We start from the raw sequence: 24,420 nt of genomic DNA, 5'->3' as shown, positions 1-24,420 counted from the left end.
ATCAATCAATTGGGGAATGGCTGGTAGGTACAGTTATGGTACATGAATGCTATGGACTATTATTGAGGATTACTGGAAAACAATAGCATTTCAGGGAAAAAATCATTACATTTATAGGGCTCAATGAACAGTATGAAATTTGGGTTTGTCTAATTATGTGTGTGCTGAAGCAAGAGGTCTTCCCCTTGTTAATTAGATCCATGTTTTTACCTTCAGTATAATTTCTCCAAAGTATAGCCAAGCTGGAGCTCCACGTAAAGGATTTCCCACAATTATTGCTTTTATTAGACTTCTTTCCAGTGTGAATATAATGATGTCTAGGGACTTCCTTCTTCCAGCAAAAGGCATGTCCACATTGAGCACATCATAAGGTTTCCACTATAATTCTCCAGTGCAAAATAAGAGATGATCTCTGACTGAAGGTTTTCCCACATTAGGTTCATATTTAGCTTGTGCCCAGAATGAATTTTCTGATGTCTAACAAGTTCGGTAATCCATATGAATGTCTTTCCTCATTCATTAGAGTAATAAAATTTCTACCTAGTATGACTTCTCAGATGGGAAAGAAAGGACTGTTGCTAGGATGACATTCATAAGGTTTCTCTCCAGTGTGGATTCTCTGATATACAATAAAAGATGAGTGGTCTCTAAAAGATTTGCCACATTCATGACATTTATGAAGCTCCTCTCCAGTGTGGATTCTCTGATGCAGAGCAAGACTGGAGCTGTGTCTAAAAGTCTTTTCAAATAGATTACAGTCATAACATTTCTCCAGTGTGGATTCTCTCATGGTCAACAAGACTGGAGCTGCATCTGAAAGTCTTTCCACGATGATTACATTCATAAGCTTTTTCTCTAGCGTGGATCCTCTGATGTTCAGCAACATTGGAGCTCTCTTTCTCTCTCTCTGAAAGTTTTTCCACATTGAAAATATTCTTATGATTTCTCTCCAGTGTGGATTCTCTGATGTTTAGCAAGACCTGACCTGCCTCTGAAAGTCTTACCACATTGATTACAGTCATAAGGCTTCTCTCCAGTGTGGATTATTTGATGATCAGCAAGACTAGAACTGCATCTGAAAGGCTTTCCACACTGATGACATTCATAAGGCTTCTCTCCAGTGTGGATTCTCTGATGTATAGCAAGACCAGAGCTCCTTCTGAAAGCCTTTCCACATTGATTACACTCATAACGTTTTTCTCCAGTATGGACTCTCCGATGGATAGCAAGAATGGAGCTGCATCTGAAAGTCTTTCCACACTGATTACATTCATAAGGTTTCTCTCCAGAGTGGATTCTCTCATGTTCCAAAAGATTATAGTGCTGTCGGAAAGTCTTTCCACATTGATTACATTCATAAGGTTTCTCTCCAGTATGAGTTTTCTGATGCACAGCCAGATTGGAACTTCTTCCAAAAGTCTTTCCACATTGATTACATTTATAAGGTTTCTCTCCAGTATGGATTCTCTGATGTTTACCAAGACTAGAACTGCATCTGAAAGCCTTTCCACATTGACTGCATTCATAAGGTTTCTCTCCAGTGTGGATTCTCTGATGTTTAGTAAGATTAGAACTGCAACTGAAAGTCTTTCTACATTGATTACACTCATAATGTTTCTCCACATTGTACATTCTCTGATGATGAGTAAGATGCAAACGCTGTCTGAAAGTCTTTTCACATTGATTACATTCATAAGGTTTCTCTCCATTGTGGCTTCTCTGATGTACAATAAGGGATGAGTTTTCACTGAGAGCTTTACCACCCTTATGATACTCATGAGGTTTCACTCTAGTATGAATACTCTGGTGGGAAATAAGGGATGACTGTCGCCTGAAGGCCTTTTCACATTGCATACATTTATGTAGCTTTTCATTAGTATGAAATTTCTGATGGTGAACAAGGGATGACTGCCGCTTGAAGGCTTTACCACATTCCTTACATCCATAATATTTTTTTCCATTTTGAATTCTCTGGTTGTTGATGAGCTTTGAATTACAACTAAAGGTTTTATCACTCTCATTACATATATAAAGCATTTCTCCAGTGTGACTTTTCTGATGTCTAATTAGGTCTGAATTCAAGCTGAAGGCCATCCCACATTGATTACATTGATAAGTCTGCACTTCAGAAAGCTTCTCAGGAGCCTCAACAAGGCCCACCTGTTCAGTAAAGCATTTCCTACTTTTACTATCCCACAAACAGCCATTCCCTGAGGTCCTCTCCATACAGCGAATTAGGACTGAACATTGCCTAAAACTCTTTCCATCTTTATCAAATTCGCAGTGACTCTTTTGTTTTTTCTCTTTCTTGATATCAGAGTTACAGATTTCCTTCAAATTGAGGTTGCAGTGACCATGATTACTGAATCTCTGCTGTTGGGATTCATCCACAGAAATGCTCAGCTTGACAGTAGTATCCTTCATTTCAAGCCTCGTCTCTCCATCTGAAGAAAAAAAGCAAACGTGTGTGTGTGTGTGTGTGTGTGTGTGTATACACACAACTGGACACACAAATATATACACAAATCTATACTCTTCTCTCCACTGGCATAAAGTTAACTGATTTATTATCTATTGCCCAGGGAAAGAGAAGAGTCTTTGAACTTAAATGGGGAGAATTAATCATTTGAAAATGCCATTATCTCACATCCCCAGGATGTACAAAGAGCTTCACATACAACAACACTGGATCCTCACAACAAACCTGAGACACAGGCAAGCCCAGCATTCTCATTACATTCACAACTCGGGCCAGGAGCTCGGATGGCTGAGTGACCTGACCAACATCACTCAAACTCTATGACTGGGTGTGTTCTGTCCTCAGTGTTAGATGGCCTTTCTCTACTGCACTTCTTTTTTTTAAAGAAAAAACATTTTATTATTGCATATTCCCTTGTTTGTATTTGCAAGTGTGTGTGCAGTTTCAACAAGTGTCCAGTGAGACACTTGGCATGTCTTTAATATCATTTTAGAGACATTGCTGCACAAGTATGAGTTATTCCCAAATGAATACTATGAGAAATGTACTGTAAAAATTAATTTGAGTTCGTTATTTTTGAAATGCATAAATTGAAATGCTATAGTTGCTAAGTACCAGGATTCAGCACTTAAACAATCAGTTCCATCTCAGTCTTTTGGAGGTTATTTTCCCTCTTAATGATAGTATGTACCTCAATGTCACTGTCCTTCAGTGGCTGTGTCAGCATATTTAGGGGGATTCACAGAGGTTAACATTATGGTTCACTGACATTTGGTCTAAGGATACATTTAAGTGGAGAAGTCTAAGATCTTTGCCTGAGCCTCTGATAAGGCACACAGCTCCTAAGAACCAGTGGCAGGATTTGAATATCCATCTTCCAAATGTGTCCCGTACTCTGCACAGTCAGAAAAGCTACCTAAGGTTGGAGGATGCAGTCTAGTCATAGCTACAGAGACTGCAGATCTGGTGAGCTGCTCGGACTGCCAGATGGATCCCTGGCTACCGACGAGTCTTGGATCCTATTTATTGGTGATTGCCAGCCTTGTTGATAAATTGATCGTGCTCAGACCTTTGTGTCTCAGCTTCTCTTTACTACAGATTTTTATCATGACAGGTGTACCATTTGTGGCACATATAGTAAGTATTTATATTATTCCATTACCATAACATCTACGTGAACATAGTTCAATTTCCCTGATGATCCTTTTCCTCTTATCCTTACTTTTTCTTTCCTCATGTCTAAGACCACATCATGACTGCCAACCTTGGTTTTTGTATTCACTTGAAGCACACTTCTGTTCTTGCCCATCACTTTTTTTTTGTTTGTTTTGTTTTGGTTTGGTTTAGTGAGGCAATTGGGGTTAAGTGACTTTCCCAGAGTCACACAGAGAGGAAGTATTATGTGTCTCAGTCCTCCTGACTCCAGGGCCAGTGCTCTATCCACTGTGCCACCTAGCTGCACCTGCCCATCACTTTTTTAGGATAGCCATTATCTATTTTTTTTAAATGTATCTTTGAATTTTCTACTTCCTAATTAAAAAAAGAAAAACCAAAATCCTCAGAATAAACATGATAAAAAAAAAATCTATCCATTTCCAATGTCCAAAAATATTATCTTATGATAGACTTTGAGTCTATCACCCTTCTGTCAGCAAGTGCACAGCATGCTTCACTGTTAGTCCTATAGGAGCCCTTCCTATTTTGTGATTGACAAACCCTTTTGGGATTCACAATAATGGTCTAAGCTGCAGTTTGAGCTAAAAATTCTTTAATGAAACACTGAGCAGAAAATAAACGCTCAATTTTGTTGTAAATATTTTTAAATAAATGTAAAGATATAAATTCTCCTCTGGAACAACAAACATGTACACGTTTCAAGCTTAATGGTTTTCCTTTTCCAGTGACTCCAAACTGTGCTGATCAAGCCTACGATGTTTTTCAAGTTCAGGCAGTGATTACATCAAACTCTGACCACTTCTGATTAGGCACAACATTTCCTCTAGTTTTTTCAACCTGACATCAAATTGTTTCCCAACAGGCAGAAAGGTTTGAAATGTGCATGGAACTCAATTCCCAGTAGACGGCCAGAAGTGTACACTTCTGGTCATTTGCTTTCTGTCACTGTACCAGAGTAGTTCCTTCATTCCCAGGTGACTTTGTAAGGACATGTCATCAGCAGAGTAATCACCAGATCATGAAGTTACAAGTATTTGCCTAAATGGCAGGCTCTTTGAAAACCACGAACACCTTACAAGTCATCTTGAAATTATCATGGACCATCACAATTCTTCTACAAAAAGAGTCTGTATAGTGCTGTTTTCTGATTTGAACTTACCTTCCACTTGTGCTACTATTCTTCAGCCTAGCAGACAGATTTTCAAATGAATTGGTAAGCAACATCAGTCAGTCATTCAGAAGACTTTTTGTGAGAGTATAGCCAGTGTGCCAATGGTAGAAAGAAGAAAGTTATATCTCACAAGACTCTTTCCTTAGATTCTTTGAGATATACATATATATATATGAACATTGTTTTTTTTAAAAAAAACAAAACAATATGTACAATTGACCTTCACATACACTTATTTAATACACCACTTGTCATTAGCCAATAGAAAAATAAATCTTTTCTATAGTACCTAGTAATTCACATTGTGTATTTTGTTGGCTATATAGGGAACTAAAAACACAAAGCTCTCAACTCTCAGCAAGATGACTTGTAAAATTCTCCTCCCATTTCCCACCTCATCCATGGATGAGAAAACATTTTCACTGTCTTCTGCTTATCAATCAAAACACAGCTGGGGGTGCCACAGATAGAGAGCTGGGCCTGGAGTCAAGAAGACCTGCGTTCGAGAGCCACCTCAGAGACTTGCTAGCAACATGACCTTGGGCAAGTCACAGTACTTCAGGTTGCCTCAGTTTCCTTATTTCTAAAAGAGGATAATAACAGCACCTGCTTCCTAGGGTGCTCATAAGGATCAAATGTGATGGTGTTTGCAAAGCGCTTGGCTTTTCTAAGGCACCATATAACTGTTAGCTGTTGTCATTATTTGTTTGGCTAATTTTTCCTCAATTCTGCCCTCCTTCCTGAATGGCCATTGTCCTCTCTCCTGGTATTTACTTAGCTTGCTGTTGAACTTACTGTATTTCCACAGCAAAAGACGTTCTTTCGCCTGGCTCAGCTAAGACTGAGGCTCATGATCTGTCACTTCTCAACTCATCTCCTAGATTGGGAGCTCCTTAACATCAGGGACTGTCTGTTGCCTTTCCTTATATCCCCAGAGCTCAGCGCAGTGCCTAGAACATAGTAGGTACTTTATTAATGTTTACTGAATGTCTGCCTGGGCTCAGGTCCCATACAAGGCCCTAACTTCCACCTCAGTCCCTGGAATCTAATCTCCCTCTCTATTGGCCAAGTGTAGGTTCTGGCCCCAGCCCTGATTTCTCTCTTCTTTCACTTCATTACATATAAGGAGTTATCTTTGTCCTGTCTTAATGTGGATGAGAAACCGGAACAAATACTGGAGATCCCAAAGGTTGCTGGGAGACACCAAGGGATCTCTACCTGCCATCTCCCCAAAGTGAGGGTGCCAGCCACCTACATGAATCTGGCCAGTGATTCCCCAAGCAAAGAGACAAAGATTGCACCATAAAGATCAGGAAAGGAACATGGGTTGGTGACTTATGCAAGCCTCAGATATGGATGGCGGTAAGACACCACCTTTGTTCCTACTCACTGCTGCTGAATGGAGAGAAAGAAAATCATGAAACCAGGTCACCTGGATCCACTACAAATTCAGGCAACATAATCTCAGCTGGGCCCCCACTGTGGCAAGGCAATCCTTTGCCAACTCCATGACTCCCTATCCCACCCATCATAGCAGCTTTTCCAAATCTTTTCATTCCTCCCCAGCCTTCCCATATGGCTTGTTCACACCAACCTCAGCTGAGAACTTGGCCTCTTATTTCACTGAAACAGATATTTACCAAGAGCTCTCTTATTTCCTTCCCAACTCACATAAATCAGACACCTTCTTTTCCTCCTTTACCCCACTATCACATGAAGACGGGGCCCTCCTGCTTGACAAGGCAAACTTGCCCCAGTGATCCCATTCCATCATTTCCCTCCGGTCCTCAAAGAACCCTCACTTGATCCATCCATGCCCAGTAGATATTGCCTATATCTCTCTTCCCTTTCATAGCTAAACACCTAGAGATGGCCATCTACACTTGGGGTCTCCAACTCCTTTACTCTTACTTTCTATAAAACTCTGCAGTCTGGCTCCAAATTTCATTCTTTAACTAAAACTCCCTTCTCCAAAGTTACCAGTGATCCCCTAATTATTAAATCAAAAGGCCCTTTTCTTAATCCTCATCCTTCTTGACCTCTCTGCAGCTTCTGACACCATTACTCATCCCCTTTCCTTGATACTTTCTTCTCTCTAGGTTTTGGTGATTCTCCTCTCTTTGGGTTCTCCTCCTGCCATGTCCCAAACTAACCTCTTTATCCTTCCCCCAACTCTCCCACCTTCCTCCTTTCCTAACACCATCCAGGTCACCCCTTCTATTGTCCAGGCTCATAAAAGAGACGTCATCCACTGCTCACCATCTCTCACACTCATACCACCACCTCCCCCGCACCCCATCTTCAATCTTTCGGAAAGTCCTGTTGATTCCACCTCTGTAACATCTCTCACATACAGCCCCGTCTCCCAACACAGCCAGTCTCTAGGTTCAGGCTCCAATTACTTCACCCCTTTGGTATTGGAAAAGCCTGCTGTTTGGTGTCACTGCCTCAAGTCTCTCCCTAGATCAGTCAATGCTCTACCCAGCTGTCAAGTTCTTCTTCCTCAAGCTCCCATCTGACGTCACTGCCTCCTCAATAAACTGCAGAGGCTCCCTAGCACCAGGATGACATACAAAATCCTCTGCTGGGCTCTTAGAGGCCTTCATCATCTGCCCCTCTCCTCCCTTTCCAGTCTTCTTTCATCTTACTCCCCCTCCACATATAATCCAGTAGCAAAGGCCTCCTTTCTATGCCTTGAACAGGACACACCATCTCCAGTCTCCATGGGCTTTCCAGGGCTGCCCCTCATGCCTAGAATGCTCCTCCCGGCTTCTCTGAGGCCCCAGCTCAAGCCTACCCTCCACAGTAAGGCTTTTCCAACCCCCCTTAATCTAAGTGCCTTCCCTCCCTGACTAGCTCCAATCTAACCTGGAGTTGGCATATTTTACATCGTTCTGTCCATGTTGTCTTCCCCACTAGTCTGTGACTTCCTTGAGAGCAGGGGATGCCCCTTGCCTTTCTTTGAATCCCCAGTCCTTGATAAATGCTTGTTGACTTGACAGCCTAGTAAAGACCTTCTATCAGACAGCCTAGACCCTTTCTGGATACCTTCAGGAGAGCTCCATGACCCAAAGTTCCAAACAATGGATGTTACAGACTCATAGTTTTATCAATGGAATAGAAGCAAAAGGTCACAGTGTCCAACCCCTTCATTTCACAGATGGGGAAACTGAGGGTCAGAGGCTCAGTGACTTGCCCAGGATTCCACTGCTAAAAAAAGAATCTTAAGCCAGGTCTTCCTGCCCCCAAGTCTAGCACTCCCCTCACTGTGTAATGCAGCCGCCTCTTGTGATAACAGCCCTCACAGACCTGCTTTCCCCTCACTCACCCGGACAGGAGGTTCTGAGGTCTTCTTGCTCCTGCATCCGTGGTGCTTCCCCTTGTCCAAAATGGGAGATCAAACCTTCTCTGAGAACTGGCAGTCCTGGCCATGGGGAATAAGGAAGGGGTGAGGATGGAGAGACACTCATAATTCAGTTCTCTTTAGGGAAAGGAGGCATGCAGGAAGGGTCACAAGACTACTCAGAGATGGTTTCCATGGTATTTATGGTTAGGAGCTTTGATTGGGGATGGGAAGGAGATCATTTGGAAGCCACTTCAAAATCAGAAAATTCTGTTTTCTCCACTTCCTCCAGAGAAGGATGGGCTGATACCATAGATTCCATTATCTAGAAATTAGGAAGCAGCTGTTATTGCCGTGGAGAAAGCCTGGGGTCTGGATTCAGGAAGCTGTGAGTTCAAATTGGGTCTCAGACAGTCATTAGCTAAATGTTCCAGGTGAGTCACTTAACCTCCGTTTACCTCAGTTTCCTCAACTGTAAAAATGGGCACAATTCCATCCTCTAACTCACAGGCTTGCTGTGAAAATCAAATTGAATAACATTTTTAAAGAAAGCTCTTAGCACAGTGCCTGGCACACAGCAGGTAGACATAAAGGCTTATTCTCTTCCTTTCCTTTCCCACCAGCTGGGCTGGAATTCTGGGGTGGTAAAAAGAGAGAACACTTGCTATACCAGGCTTCTGAGAGCAAGACTAGGAGTTGTGAGCTACAAATCTATGCTGGTTGACAAGAAGAGCATTCCAAAGACCCGACCCAATCCAAGGGGGAAAAGGCTGCTTTGGGAGGTAAGGGCTTCCTTCACTGCTCATCTCCAAGGAAAAGCTGCCTGGGAAGTCTCCAGAAGTCTGGCAGAGAAAATTCAGATTCAGGGAGAGGTTAGACTGGACACAACCTCTAAGATGACTTCCAAGTCTGAGATTCTTCCAACTGGCTTGATCTTTGACCTCAGGCTCCCTAGAACCAGTAAGAGGCAGCTTCAGTGGCAACAAAGGACACCCCTACTCTCTATCCCACACTACAAAGACCTTTTACAGGAAAACCAGGCAGCAGGAGGATCCTGTCTGTAGGACACAAGAAATCAGCACTTTGGCCTTTCTAATCCTTGATAAACGCTAGAAACCCTGCACATTAGGGAAGGAATGAAGGCAGTGACTCTTATAGTGGATTCAGATTTACCAGGGGAAGTGTCCTTACCCAGGGACAGCAGGTTCCGGGTATTCTCCACCATGACCTCCTTGTACAGCTCTTTCTGAGAATGGTTCAAGAGACCCCACTCCTCTGGGGTGAAGTCCACAACCACATCCTTGAATGTCACCAACTCCTAAACCATCAAAAGTCATAGGACTTAGAGGTGAAAGAGACTCCAGAATTCATCTAGTCCAACCCTCATCAATTTACATGAGGAAACAGAAGCACAGAGATGGGATTTTCCCGAAGGCCATACCCTTTGTGAGTGTCAGAGCCAACACTTAAAACCATGGTCATGAAAAGCCCAATGGAATATTGACAATATCAGTTTATATTTGCAGTTGAAATAAAATTGAGAAATGTGTTACTGGGAATTGCTTCTCCTTATAGAATCAAAGAAATTATGTGTTCTATCAGAGATACACGAAGACTTCTGGAGGAGAAAGGGAGAAGGTGATGTGAAATTTCTACCTCATCAGAACAGACGTAAGTGACATGCTACAAAGAAAATTCCACAAAGAGCTGATGAGATACTAGCAAATATTTGGTATTGGGGGGGGGTGATTAAAATGCTTCCTGTGATAACTGAAAAAAGTGAAGAAAAGAAAAGATCTAGTTTGTTTCCTAGGTGTCTGAAATAAAATCTCATCTAGATGAAAACATGAAAAGCATTCTTATCGGTTAGTTAATCAGAATCCGGACTAAATTGAGTCATATGAGATTGTTTCCTGCTATAAGGAGGACAATGGATAGAACACTGGACCTACAGTCAGGAAGACTTGAGTTCAAATGTGATCTCAGACACTTCCTAGCTGTGTGATTCCAGGTAAGTCCCTTAATACTTTTGCCTCAGGTTTCTCATCTATAAAATGAGCTGGAGAAAAAATGGCAAACCACTCTTTACCAAGAAAACCCACTTCAAAAAAGGGGGCTAGGGGCCCACGAAAACTTACACAACATTTAAAAATGACTAAGCAAAACCCAAAATGACTACGCAAAAACTAAACAAAAAACAAAATTGTTGTATTGAGGACTTGAGGTGGCTCTGCAATGATGTATGATAGCCAAGACATCTTATGCCTTTGCTTTATGATCACTTTCATTTCTTAATAGCATATATTCATTAATTTTGAAATTTAGCTATATAGAAATCAGAGTAATCAAGAAGGGGAAAGGAAGTTTCCTTCATTTAACCAAGATGTGGGTTTGATCTAATTCCTGAGGAAGACGTTACCAGCTGCCTCATGAAAAATAAAGGGTCTAAACATGCCCCTCAATCTCTGGGAACTGGGAGAATGAATTGAGGCAGACTGATGAACCACATGGAGGAGGGGCTGACCAGACCTGAAAATATGTCCATCCTTGGGCTAGGTCATTTATTTCTCCAACCTGCTAAATGGAGAACACATTTGGCCAGTGTGCTAGGAATCTGATGGTCTTCGGGGTCATTTTCTTCCATTTCCATTATAGGTATACAACTCACTTTTTTTAGAGTTTCTATTATGTTGGAGCAATTCTCTATCATGTGGATAAAATGCTTTTTACTTTTTCATCATTTTGGTTTGTTCTTTTAAACAACAGATTTCTGATCTATTTGAAATCACATTTCATCTTTAACATCCTATCTTTCTAATATTTCTCTTATGAACAGTTAAGGAACTGATTGATCTCTTTCCACCTTTTCTTCCAACTAGAGCCTCTTAACTCATTGTTTTTCATTTCATAGAATTTATTCACAGGGCCCACACTCTCACTGAAGGAAGGCAGTCCTTTGTCGATTGATAATTAAAATTCCTAACTCACTCCCAACAGAAATTTCCAAACTTCTTTGCCTTCTATTCCAAAGTTTTTTCTCTCTTCCCACATCCATCCTTCACCAGTGTGGGGTGGGGCCATGAACTCCAAACATCCATTTAAGGAGAGGGCTCAGCTCATACCTCTCATTTCTCACCTAGCTGCACTACCTGTGAGATTTATTTGACTGATTCATTCGCCATGCACCAGAGTCTCTTACTGGGATAACCTCATACCCCTGTAATGTCTCATCAGTCATCACTACCCTCTGCCTCTCTGATTAGAGGGTGGGGCCATGGAAACCAAACCTCCATTTAAGGGGAGAGCTCAGCTTAAATACTCCTCATTTCTCACCTGCTACACTCCTTTGGCATTTCTCATTGACTTCACCACACCCCAGGGTCTGGTACCTGCTGCCATCCCTCTCCACTTTTCAGTTTCCTTCTGTATGGTGTCTTCCCACATTAGATCATATGCTCTGTGAGGGCAGGAACTGTCTCTCATCTTAAATTTGAATTTCCAGCCCCTTGGCACCTGACCTGGAACATGGTAGGTGCTTACTATTGATGGACCATTGAAGACCCAATCCTTCTCATTCCAGAACCTGCCCCTTATTTTACCTTAAAAACAGAAGCCCTTCAACCTGAGCTAACTCTGCTCCCAGCCTCCTTTAAATATCGCCAACATGATGTCCAGTAGTATAAACTCACCAGGTCCAGAAGAGAACTTTTTACCTTCCCTCTTACTGTCAAAGGCAACACCATGCTTCCAGCAAACCTAGGCATCATTCTCAACTCCCATTTCTCTCCCCACTTCTCTTATCTGATGCCCAGGTCTGTGGATTGTACCTTGCAACATCTCTCAATCACGCCCTCTTCTCCCCTCTGACACTACAACCACCTTGGTGCAGGTCCTCATCATGTGGCCCTCGGACTGCTGCAGTAGCCTGCTGCTGGGTCAGCCAGCCTCAAGGCTGCCCCCACTCCAATGGGTCCTCCATTTGGTCCACAAAGCAATTTCCCTAAACTGCAGGTCTGATCATGTGACTCCTCTACTCCATAAACTCCAGTGGCTCCCTACCACCTCCAGGATCAAATACAAATTGTCTTGCATTGAAAGCCCATCATGACCTGGACATCGCCTGGTATTCTGGTCTCCTCACACCTGATTTCCTGCCCCCACTCACTGGTCCAATGACCCTGGCCTCCTTGTCACACCAGAAGAAAACATTCCATCTCTCTGGGCAGGGCATTTTCTCTGGCTGTCCTCCATCAAAGGAATCCTCTCCTATCTCTGTCTACTGGCTTTGCAGCAAGTCTTAACTAACACCCCATCTTCTACAGGAAGTGGACTTTGCAATTCCTCTTAATTCTAGTGCCTTCCTTCTTTCAATTATATTCTGTTTATCTGCCAATGGTTTGTTGAGGACACTGAGACCTGGTTCAGATCAGTGAAGCTCCCATCAGGCCTATCACTTTAGCCAAGCATCGGGGAGCTCTTTGTGGCTATCAGTCCCGCCCAGCCTAGGAAGTTCAATCAGCAGCCTGAGCCTTTAGTCCCCTGAGCCAACCAAGCCAGGAGGATGGTCACAATGCATTTTCTTTCTTTTTTTTTATTGATTTATTTTGATTTATCAGCATTCACTTCCATAAGCTTTTGAGTTTTATATTTTTCTCCCCCTCCCTCCCCAAGATGGCACCCAATCTGATACAGGTTATATGTATACATTCCTTTTAAACACATTTTATATTAGTGATGTTGTAAGTAAGAATTAGAACCAATAGGAGGAACCACCAGAAAGAGGAAACAAAACACAACAGAAAGGAAAAAAAGAGCAGATAGTCTGCTTCAGTCTGCATTCAAACTCCATAGTTCCTTCTTTGGATGTGGATAGCATTTTCCATCATGAGGCCTTGGAGATGTCTCAGATCCTTGCATTGCTGAGAAGGGCTAAGTCTATCAGAGCTAGTCATCACACAATGTGGCCGTCACTGTGTGCAATGTTCTCCTGGTTCTGCTCACTTCACTCAGCATCAGTCCATACAAGTCTTTCCAGGTTTTCCTGAAGTCCATTCCCAATGCATTTTCAAGGAAAAAACTATCTAGCTTCTGATGTTTAAGATAAGGGCATCTACATAACAAAGTGCATAGAGCCAGGCTGGCCCTCAAGTCAGGAAGAGCTGAGTTCAAATTTGGCCTCAGAAAATTCCTAGCCATGTGACTCTCAGCGAGTCACTTAACCTATCTTAGCCTCAGTCTCCTTAACCATACAATGGGGACAACAGCAGCAGCCTGTGCCCCAGGGTTGTTGGGAGGACCAAATGAGCTAATATTTGCAGAGCACTTAGCACAGTGCCAGGCACACAGTAGGTGCTATATAAATGCTTATTCTCTTCCCTTCCTTCCACACCCTCCTCTTTGGGTGCCCTGCTTCTTGTCTCTAGTCCCACCCTCCACACTCCTGCCAAAGTCATTTTCCTCAAGTACAGCTCTGACCACGTGACTGTTCTGCTCAGCCAATGTCAATGAATGCCTCTTGTTCTAGGCCCAAACATCAGCCCTCTCCTGAGGCTGGGGAGCCCTGCCCCAGCTGGCCCCAACGTCCCCTTCCAGGATCTTCAGACCCTCCTCAGCCTCCTGTCCTCTGAGATCCTGCCACGTGGGCCTTCTCTGGGATCCTCATCTCCCACTTCTCTTTCTGTGCACTGCTTGGCCCCCTTACCTGGAGCTCCCTCCTTCCCTCCACCTTGGAACATCTCTCTCACCCCTCCAGCACCATCTTCTGCATGAAGCCATGCCTGCTGCCTCCAACTGCTGCTGCCCTCTGGCCACTTTGCATTTATTTGAATTTATTCCCTTTCTATTTATGCCATCTCTACATTGAAGTGTTAGTGTTGTCTCCTCCATTAGAACATAAGCTCGTTTAAATAGGTATAAATTCATTCTTTGTAGCTTTATCTTTTACACCTAGTATGGTGCCTGGCACAGAGTAGGTACTTTAAGAAATTGTTGATTGAGTGGGTCTTTTTCCAGACCTTTCCTTCCTTTTTCGATCTTTATTATTCTGACAAATTGACTTTCTTGGGCTCTGAGCCTAGATCTATAGCCTGTCATTTCCTCCTTCCCACTTTGGTTTCAGTTAAGAGAGGATCAGCAGGGGCAGCTAGGTGGAACAGTGGATAGAGCACCGGCCCAGGAGTCAGGAGGACCTGAGTTCAAATCCGGCCTCAGACACTTGACTCTTAGTAGCTGTGTGACCTTGGGCAAGTCACTTAACCCCAACTGCGTCACACATACAAAAAAGAGAGAGAAACAGATCAAGTGTGAGAACAAGAGAAAGATGGCTCCCGCCAGGATGTGCGCACCACAGATTGATCACTTACTACCAGCCAAGCTTGGCTCCGGATTCAAAGGCAAAAGGGAAGAGGTCCCAGTGGGGAAAACTACAGGTAAGGAAATAACGACCTGCAAGAATAGCTAGCATTTCTATAAGCCCTTTGAGGTTCCCAGAGCACGCTGACAGATAACCCTGACCCTGCCCTGGTGCAGGCCCTCATCGCCTTGCCCCTGGATTACTGGAGCAGTGGCTGGGGGTGCTGCCCACCTCAAGTCCTGCCCCGCTCCTGCCCATCTTCCCTCAGCCCCTAAAGTGCAAGTCTGAGCACTGTCACCCCAACAAGTGGGTCCATAATGCCTCCAGCATCAAATACAAAAGGCTGTTTGGCATCAAAGCCCTTCAGAACCCAGCCTCCTGCTACCTTCAAGTCTCTCCCACCTTATTCCCCAACACCTACCCTTCAATCCAGCGACACCAGCCTCCTGCGTGTTCCAAGAACCAGACCCTCCATCTCTCACCTCCCAGCGTGTTCTCTGACCAGTCTCCATGCCTGGCTCTCCCTCTCCCACTCATATTCCTGACCTCCCTGGCTTCCTTTAAGTCCCAACTAAAATCCCATTTTCTACAGGAAGTCTTCCCCACCCCCTCTTAATTCTGCAGCCTTCCCGCTTTTAATGTCTTCCTAAGTATACTTTACATAGCTTGTTCTGTATTGCATACTTACTTGCATGTTGTCTCATCCATTAGATTGTAAGCTCCTTGAGGGCAGGGACTGTCTTTTGCCTCTTTTTTGTATTCAAGGTGCTTAGCACAGTGCCTGGCACATAGAAGGCCCTCAGCAAGTCACTTTCATTGATGATTTAGGCTCACAACAACCTGGAGAGGTGCTGCTGTTATCATCCCCATTTTTATAGATAAGGAAATTGAGGCAGACAGCGGTTAAGTGACTTGTCCAGGGTTACCCACCTGGTTAAGTGTCTGCAGCAGCATCTGAACTCAGTTCTTCCTAACTCCAGACCCTGCTGTCTAACCACGGTGCCACCTCCCTGCCTACAAGACACATACAAGTAGACAGATATTAATCTCACAGGGGAAGGCACCAGCTGCTTAGGGATCATTTCAGCTGAATCTTGAAGGAAATCAAGGATTCTTTATTAGTTTAATTTATTCTAAATTTGATGCTCACCCCCAAAGGGGGAAATATTCCCATAAACAAAGCAGAAAAGAAAGAGGATTGATTAGGGGGGAAGTCATGAATTCCTATTATGATCAGCTTCTTTTCAATAGTAAATGGTAATATCAACACGTTCCTTTCAAAGATGTTTGGCTTATCTACTGTCTTTCCCCAGCATTTGTCTCTTCCCTCCTGGGAATTTTAACAAATGCTTTAATGATTCTCTTTTCTTTCTGTTTTAGGGGGAATGGAGGGGAATGGGAAAATGAGTGAGAGGAAGACTATCCCCAGCTAGAGGAACCTGGTGACTCAGATAGAATCCTGGGCCTGGAGTCAGGAAGATCTGAGTTCAAATTCAGACTCAGACACTTACTAGCTGTATGCTCCTGGGCAAGTCACTTCAGCACTCTTTGCCTCAGTTTCCTCAACTGTGAAATAAAGATAATAATAGCATCTACCTCATGGTGTTGTTGTCAAAAGGGGATTTGGGGGGAAATGTAACTCACTCCATTTTGTCAATTATGAGATTTATGTACCTTTCAGAGCCAAGCCTCTTTGACTGGTACTGAAAGTCTCCTTCAGGGTATTAGAATAGGCAAAGAAGAAACAAAGCTATCACTCTTTGCAGATGACATGATGATATACTTAGAGAATCCTAGAGAATCAAGTAAAAAACTACTTGAAATAATAAACAACTTCAGCAAAGTTGCAGGCTATAAAATAAACCCACATAAATCATCAGCATTTCTATATATTAGTAACAAAGCCCAATAGCAAGAGATAGAAAGAGAAATTCCATTTAAACTTACTGTAGACATTATAAAATAGTTGGGAGTCTACCTCCCGAAACAAACCCAGGAACTCTATGAACACAATTACAAAACACTTTTCATACAAATAAAGTCAGATCTAAAAAATTGGAAAAACATCAGTTTCTCATGGGTAGGCCAAGCTAATACAATAAAAATGACAATTCTACCTAAGCTAATTTACTTATTCAGTGCCTTACCAATCAAACTACCAAAAATTATTTTATAGAGTTAGAAAAATAATAACAAGATTCATTTGGAAGAACAAAAGGTCCAGAATATCAAGGGGAACTAATGAAAAGAAATGCAGGGGAAGGTGGCCCAGCAATTCCAGATCTTAAATTGTATTATAAAGCAGCAATCATCACAACTGCTTGGTATTGGCTGAGAAATAGAGTGGTGGATCAGTGGAACAGGTTAAATATGTAAGACACAGTAGTCAATGACTATAGTAATCTACTATTTCATAAACCCAAAGACCCCAGCTTCTGGGGATAAGAACCCACTCTTTAAAAAAAACTGCTGGAGGGGCAGCTAGGTGGCGAAGCGGATAAAGTACCAGCCCTGAAGTCAGGAGGACCTGAGTTCAAATCCGGCCTCAGACACATAATACTTCCTAACTGTGTGACTCTGGGCAAGTCACTTAACCCCAACTGCCTCACTAAAAAAAAAAAAACTGCTGGGAAAACTGGAAAAGAGCATGGTAGAAACTAGGCATTGATCAAGATCTCACACCATATACCAAAATAAAGTCAAAATGGGTTCATGATTTAGATATAAAGGCTGATACTATAAGCAAACTGGGAGGCAACGAATAGTTTACCTTTCAGATCTATGGAGAACAGAAGAATTCATGACCAAACAGGAGATAGAGAACATTACAAAAAGCAAAATGGATAATTTTTTTTACATTAAATTGAAAAGTTTTTGCACAAACAAAACCAATGCAAGTAAAATTAGAAGGAAGGTAGAAAATTGGGAAAGAATTTTTACGACCAGTCTCTCTGACAAGGGCCTCATTTCTAAAATATATAGAGAATTAAGTCAATTTTATAAGAATACAAGCCATTCCCCAATTGAGAAATGGTCAAAGGATATGAAGAGACAGTTCTCAGATGAAGAAATTAAAGCCATCTATAGTCATATGAAAAAATACTCTAAATCATTATTGATTAGAGAAATGCAAATCAAAACAACTCTGAGGTACCACCTCATACCTATCAGATTGGCCAACATGACAAAACAGGAAAATGATAAATGTTGGAGAAGATGTAGGAAAATTGGAACACTAATGCATTGTGGGTGGAGTTGTGAAATGATTCAACCATTTTGGAGAATAATCTGGAACTATGTCTAAAGGGCTATAAAAACATGCATATCCGTTGACCCAGCAATAGCACTTCTAGAGCTATATCCCAAAGAGATCATACAAATGGGAAAAGCACCCACATGTACAAAAATATTTATAGCAGCTCTTTTTTGTGGTGGCAAAGAATTGGAAATTGAGAGGATGCCCATCAATTGGGGAATGCCTGAACAAGTTGTGGTATATGAATGTAATGGAATACTATCATGCTATAAGAAATGATGAACAGGCTGACTTCAGAAAAACCTGTATGTGGACTTGTATGCACTGATGCTGAGTGAAATGAGCAGAACCAAGAGAATGTTGTACACGATAACAGCCACACTGTGCAATGACTAATATTGATAAACTTAACCCTTCCCAGCAATACAAGGATCTAAGACATCTCCAGAGGCTTCATGATGGAAAATGCTATCCACATCCAAAGAAAGAACTAGGGAAGTTGAATTGCTATTTTTTTTCTCTTCTGTTGAGTTTTGTTTCCTCTTTCTGATGGTTCCTCCTATTGGTTTTAATTTTTACTTACAACACCACTAATATGAAAATATGTTTAATGAGAATGTAAATGTATAGCCTATATCAGATTGTGCACCATCTTGGGGAGGGTGGTGGGGAGGAAGGAAGAGAAAAAATTTTAAACTCAAAAGCATATGGAAGTGATTATTGATAAATCAAAATAAATTAATAAAATTTAAAAAATAAAAAATAATCAGAATAGAAAAAAAAAAGAAAATCTCCTTCAGGACCACCCTTCCCCCATAACAAAGACACTATTCACTCCCTTCTCTTCATCTAATCGGGAGAAGGCAAATAGTGGGAGCTTAATATATGCTAATTAACTAGCTGGTAAAGAAGAGACTGTTGTCTTTGGTCCCTTACAAATACAGGGCATCCTCCTTCTTTTTCAAAAAGGTGCCTCAGTTTACTTATCAGTTTATTTTTATGATTCAGCTTACTTAAAATTACAGTACCTACCTCCCAGGGTGGTCATAAGGATTTAATGAGAAAATAATTGTAAATTATCTAGCACAGTGCCTGGCACTGTAACTGTTTTATAAATGTTAGCAATTATTCTCTGGGACATACATACCGTGCACATACATAAACATATACACAATATATGTATAGAAATAAACATACCTATGTTTATCCATGTAGACATAGAGACACATGGATATGTGATCTGTGGAACTAAAGGACACTCCTGTCTATCTGCTACAGATGGAGTGAATACAAAGAGGGCAGTGTACCTGCCTGGCGCATCCTGAGCTGTCTTATTCAGGCTGTCCCTGCAAAGGTCTCTACCAAGGACCCTGACAATTCTTACTACAGGATCAAATAGGACAATATTTATAAGGCTGCTGGCATGGAGCAGACAGCATGACCAGCTCCAAGCCCCTTCCAGTCTTCTCACACCTTCCTCCCCTCCAGCTCCTCTCTGACCCAGGGACACTGGCCTCCTGGCCAATCCTTGACTTCTCAATGGCTGTCTCTCATGCTTGGAATGCCCTCCCCACTCCTGGCTTCCTTCCAGTCTCTGATAAAATCTACCCTCTGAAAACAAGCTTTTCCTGGTCTCCCAAAACTGTTAGAACCTTCCCTCTGAAAGCACCTTCCTTCTATACTACAGAGAGCTTGTTTGGACACAGCTGCTGACAGCATGTCTCCCCCATTAGACTGGGAGCTTCTTGAGGACAGGACCTGATTTTTCCTTCCTTTGTATCCAAGGAAGTTCTGAACAGTGTCTGGCACAGAGGAACCACTTTCTAAATGTTTGTTGACTTGACTTCAAAAAATGGCAAAGGGAAGAGATTCAGAGAGATCTGGGGAGACACATTTGAGCTGAGGCAGAGTCAGTGAGCAGAACCAGGACAATTTTGACTCTGAGGCAACACAGTCTAGGACCAGAGCTGGGGGAGCCTTCAGGCCTCTGCTCCAGGCCTGTCCAGACAAGACTCAGGTGGAAAGAGGTTTTCTTTGACTTTCAGTTGCTACAGGGAAGAGCTTGAAACAGAGTGGGGAGGACTTGTGTGTAGGAGGAGGGGGGCTGGGCGGGAAGAAGAGAGCAAAGCCACAATGCCTAGGGACAGGGACTGACCAGTGAAGTGGTCACCCTTGTCAGTCACTTGTACTGAGAGAGAACCTGAAAACAAACAGAGGGCAGGGACTGGGGACGTTGGTGCTCAAGATGCCCACCTGCCATGAATGAGTTCAAAAGGCAAAAGGAGGGAGCAGGGCAGTACGGTTATGACTGTATTCAATTCCCTGCCTATTTTTGTAAAGAAACAATCCACAGGGAAGAAAGACTGACAGCCTCGCAGCCAATCCTGTCTCTGGAAATGGCCTCATTGGCTGATGTCGGTCAAGCCTGAGGACAGAGTGCACTCACCTGGGCTGGGGGTCTGCAGCTCCCAGGGGCCATTCCCTCTGGTTCCAGGCTCCCTGCTTGGGTCAAGCCTTGGTCCTTTGCAGGCTCAGCTGAGGAGGAAGAAGGATCCCAGAGATGGAGATGTCTTTCCCTTCTCTTCCTAGGCAGCAGGGTGACCTACAGGGATTTAAGGGGGTGAGGTCCCATAGGAGTTACAAAGATCCTGGCTCTCCTCTTACGGCACAGACTCCAACAGGAGAGGTACCTGGAGGGTCAGGCTTGAAATGAAGATGGTCTGAACAGGAAGACTACTTCCCTCCTTCTCTTACTCCTTCTCTCCTGACCCATCTTTCTACAGAGACCCAGAAGCCAGAGGGGGCTCTGAGATCCCAGATAGGAGGAGAGGAGTCAAAGCCTCAGTGACCCCTGAGTCAGATCCCTCCTTCCAGTTGGTACTCTCCTCCTCTCTTGGCATCCCCTAGCCCCAACTCTCTCTCTCTCTCTCTCTCTTTCTCTCTCTCTCTCTCTCTCTCTCTCACACACACACACACACACACACACACATACACACACACAGATTCCAGACAAAAGACAGACTTCTTGATTTAGGAGGGAGGGTAGCTAAAGAAGAAGGCTGAGGATGGGGAGGACTCTAGGATAGGACTGCCAGAAATGACCAGGAGAAGCCTGAGGTGGCAGACAGAATCCTATCTGAGGTTCAGTTGACTGGAAGGGGGCCTGAGAACTCTGAACAAAGTCAGGGCAGAGAAGCAGGAGACCTGGGTAAGGAAGGGTCAGGGAGGCAGCATATGGAAACAAAGCTGGTGGAGGGGAAAGGGGACATCTTAATGACAGAAGAGTCCCCAGAGCCTGGGAAAGCAGATGATCATGTCCTGGGGTTTAACTAGGAGCTGGGGAGGGCTCCTAGGACCCTTCTTTGGAGCTTAAGCTTGGAGGTGGAGATAACGGAGCAAATCCCTTCAATCTGATAGGGAGCTAGCATGTCCAGTTAAGGGAGGCCAGGCAGGAGCTTCGGTGCCTGGGTCCTAGTTATGCTCTGGGGATGAGGAAGCAGGACTCCTGGGTCCTTACAGGAAGCCCAGGTTGTTGACTTGACAATGAACAGGAGCTGGGGGCAGGGAGACAGGATACGTGGATCCTGAAGGGGAGGCTGAAAGCAATACTCCTGGGTCCCTTTGGGGGAGGCCTGAAGGTTGGGTAAGTGTGACCCAGTGGTGAAACTGGGGATGGTGCCCCAGGATGTTTGGGATGCAGTGGGGAGCCTGGACAAGAGGCAGGAATGGGGAGCCAGCCAGGAGCTTCGGGAGGGAGGGGGGCTCCAAGGGATCCTGGAGGACACTCAGCATGAGGTCAGACAGGGAGGATGAGACCCAAAAGAAAGGCCAGGCAGCAGCAACTAAGCACGGACCTGACTTCCCGACTCAGACCTACCTAGGACCTGCAAGCACAGAGCTGGCTTCCGGAAGGCAGAATGATCTCAGCTTCAAAGGAAGACAGAGCAATCCCAGCTGCAGAGGAAGGAGGCAGCTTGATCTCAGTTCCAGGGGCTCAGGCTTTCAGTCGGCCCACTCTGGTATCCCCAGCCCCGGGAGCCCTGCCCTGCCCAGTGCAGCTGAGAAGCCAGGAACTTCCCTTTCTTCCAATGGCTCCTAGGGGGAGGACCTCAGACCCTGCCTACCTCTCCTCCCTGAGCCCTGCCCTCCATCACGTGGAATGATTTGGCCACTAAAATTACCCTCTTCTACTCTAGACTCCTCCCAGGCCTCCAAACTCCACCCCGAGGCTCGAATTGCACCTGGACCACCCCCAACCAGGCTGGTGGACTTTGAAAGTTCCTCCTCCTACAACTCTGCCACCTCCCTTCCTTCCCTGCTCTGGGACTCAGACCTTCCTCCTGAACAGTATCTCCTGGCCTTCCTCCAGCTCTGCCCCTGCAACACTCATCTTCTCCCTGTCTAGAACATCCAGGCCCTACAGGTCCTTCTCCTTTGTATGTCTTTGCTCTCTTTGGGATACAGACCTAGTAACGGCATTTCTGGGTTAAAGGGTATGCACAGTTTGACAGCCCTTTGGGCAGTGTTCCAAACTGTACCCCCAGAATGATAGAACCAGCTCAAAATTCCACTCGAGGTGCATTACTATCCCTATTTTTTCCACATTCCCTCCACCACTCGTCATTTTCTTTTTCTTTTATGTTAGCCAATATGATGGGTGTGAGGTGGTATCTTAGAGCTGTTTTCATTTGCATTTCTCTGATTATTAGTGATTCAGAGCATTTTTTATATGAATACTGATAGCTTGGATTTCTTCCGTTGTGGTTTTCAAAGGAAGAAATCTACGCTATCAACAACCATATGAAAAAAAAATGCTCCACATCTGTAATCACTTATCCAATCACCAATAATTACAAAGATTCTCAGATTGGCGAAGATGAACATAAAATGAAAATGATAAATGTTGGCAGACCTGAGTACTGTTAGACACACTGACACTGTCAGTGGAGCAGTGAACTGGCCCAGGCATTTCTGTAAAACAATTGGAATTGTGCACAAAACGTTCCTAATCTGTTCATGCTCCTTGACCCAGGAACACCTCCATTAGGTCTATGTGGCAGCAAGATCAAAGAAACAGGAAAAGAACCCAAGTTCAAAAATATTTTAGCAGCTCTTTTTGTTATAGCAAAGAGTTGGAAATTAAGAAGGGACCGATCTCTGGCCCTAATGGCTGAGAAAATTATGATATGTTCATGTAACAGAATAGAATTTTACAAAAAAAAATTTTGAAAGGCATAATAAGATGGAGAAACCTATGAAAATTCATATGAACTGAAGTGCGAATTGAGAAGAAGCAGCAGAACAAATCATTCAGTGGTAACATTGTAAACACAAACAACTTGGATGACTTAAGAACTCTGATCAATAATGCAGTGGTCATGGAGGAGAGGTGCTTCCTAACCCCTTACAGAGAGGTGATGGATTCTGTGCATATTGAAGTAGGCATTCTGGGACATATACAACTAGGGAATTTATTTTGCTTGACTGTACATTTGTGACAAGAGTTTTGGACCTTTTTTTCCCCCATTCTCATCTGGAGGAGGCCAGGTCAGAGGGAGAGAAAATAAGTGTTACTTGAAAAAGAAAATTAAGTTAAAAAAAAAAACCAAGCTCAAGGGGAAAAAATGCTCCAAATCACTAATTAGAAAAATGCAAATTAAACAACTCATATTCTGCCTCAAACTGATGCAACTGGCCAAGATGACAAGATAAGAAGATAACAAGCATTGGAGGCTCTTTGGGGAAATAGTAGCCTTAATTCACTGCTGGTGAAGCAATGAAATCCAAAGTCTCTAAATTGTGCAGCCACTTTGACTCAATGACGGTAATAACGGGCACAGGCACTTGACAGAATCAAAGAAAGAGGAACAGGACCCAACTGTATGAAAATATTAACCGCAGCTCCTTTTGTTGTGGTACCGTACTGGGAACTAGGCATGATATCCTTCAGTAGGGGAATGGCTGAATTCATTTTGATAAATGAATGGAATGGGACACGACTAATATGCCATAAACAATAGGCAACTTTAGGGAAACCTGGGAAGAAACATGTGAACTGATACAGAGTGGTTAGTCGAAGCAAGGGAGTAAGTGATAACATTAACGTGGGAAAGACCGACAACTTTGAAAGATATCACGACTATTATTGTAATGACCAATCATTACTCCAGAGGACTTATAAATATCTGTGCTACCTGCTTTGCTACCATGAGCTGATGGGTTCAAGCAGAATAAAAAGTGCTTTTTGGGACACGGACCATGTGAAAATTCTTTTGCTTGACTGTGTTTCCAAGATAAATTTTTTTTTCTATTTCTTTGGGAGGATTGTAGTTTGAGGGGGACTAGAAACAGGATTGCCTCCCTCATAGAAAAAAGAAAAGAAGAAAATTGATAGATTTGTATATATATGTATACAGAGAGAGAGAGAGAGAGACAGAGAGACAGAGAGAGACAGAGAGACAGAGAGACAGAGAGAGAGAGTAGAAGAGGAAGGCCAGAGGAATCAGGGCAGCTTTGAAAGTGCCTTACTGCATTTTTTAATTACTTAAAAAGTAAAACAAGGTACACATAATAAAAATCGTTTCAGGAGCAAATCTTTCTGTGGCTGTGTATATAAAGTGCTTTTTAATTTTGTGTTTTGGAT

General features: G+C 43.2%; 1 protein-coding gene across 1 annotated transcript; it reads right to left on the bottom strand.

The window, feature by feature from the left end:
- Positions 1–673: 673 nt before the first annotated feature.
- On the bottom strand, positions 674–21,910 carry LOC110220198 (uncharacterized). Its single transcript, XM_021004143.2, has 5 exons — positions 21,655–21,910; positions 20,224–20,379; positions 9,361–9,487; positions 8,155–8,250; positions 674–2,444 (listed from the first exon to the last, which is right to left on the bottom strand). The coding sequence occupies exons 2-5, from the start codon at positions 20,254–20,256 to the stop codon at positions 937–939; spliced, it is 1,764 nt and encodes a 587-aa protein (XP_020859802.1). The 5' UTR covers positions 20,257–20,379; positions 21,655–21,910; the 3' UTR covers positions 674–936.
- Between the last annotated feature and the right edge of the window lie 2,510 nt (positions 21,911–24,420).

The sequence above is a fragment of the Phascolarctos cinereus genome, unplaced genomic scaffold, assembly GCF_003287225.1.
Source record: "Phascolarctos cinereus isolate Bilbo 61053 unplaced genomic scaffold, phaCin_HiC Scaffold_726;HRSCAF=1367, whole genome shotgun sequence".
Lineage (NCBI taxonomy): Eukaryota > Metazoa > Chordata > Mammalia > Diprotodontia > Phascolarctidae > Phascolarctos > Phascolarctos cinereus.
The sequence above is the reverse complement of the archived record's forward strand: the minus strand, read 5'-3'. Positions and strand labels throughout refer to the sequence as shown.

Excerpts from the sequence above, each read along its gene's own strand:
- LOC110220198 (XM_021004143.2), bottom strand. The coding sequence starts at position 20,256 with ATGGCCCCTGGGAGCTGCAGACCCCCAGCCCAG. Across the intron at positions 9,488-20,223 it reads GCTGCAGACCCCCAGCCCAG|GAGTTGGTGACATTCAAGGA; the intron begins GTGAGTGCACTC and ends TTGATGGTTTAG. Across the intron at positions 8,251-9,360 it reads CCGGAACCTGCTGTCCCTGG|GACTGCCAGTTCTCAGAGAA; the intron begins GTAAGGACACTT and ends CCCCATGGCCAG.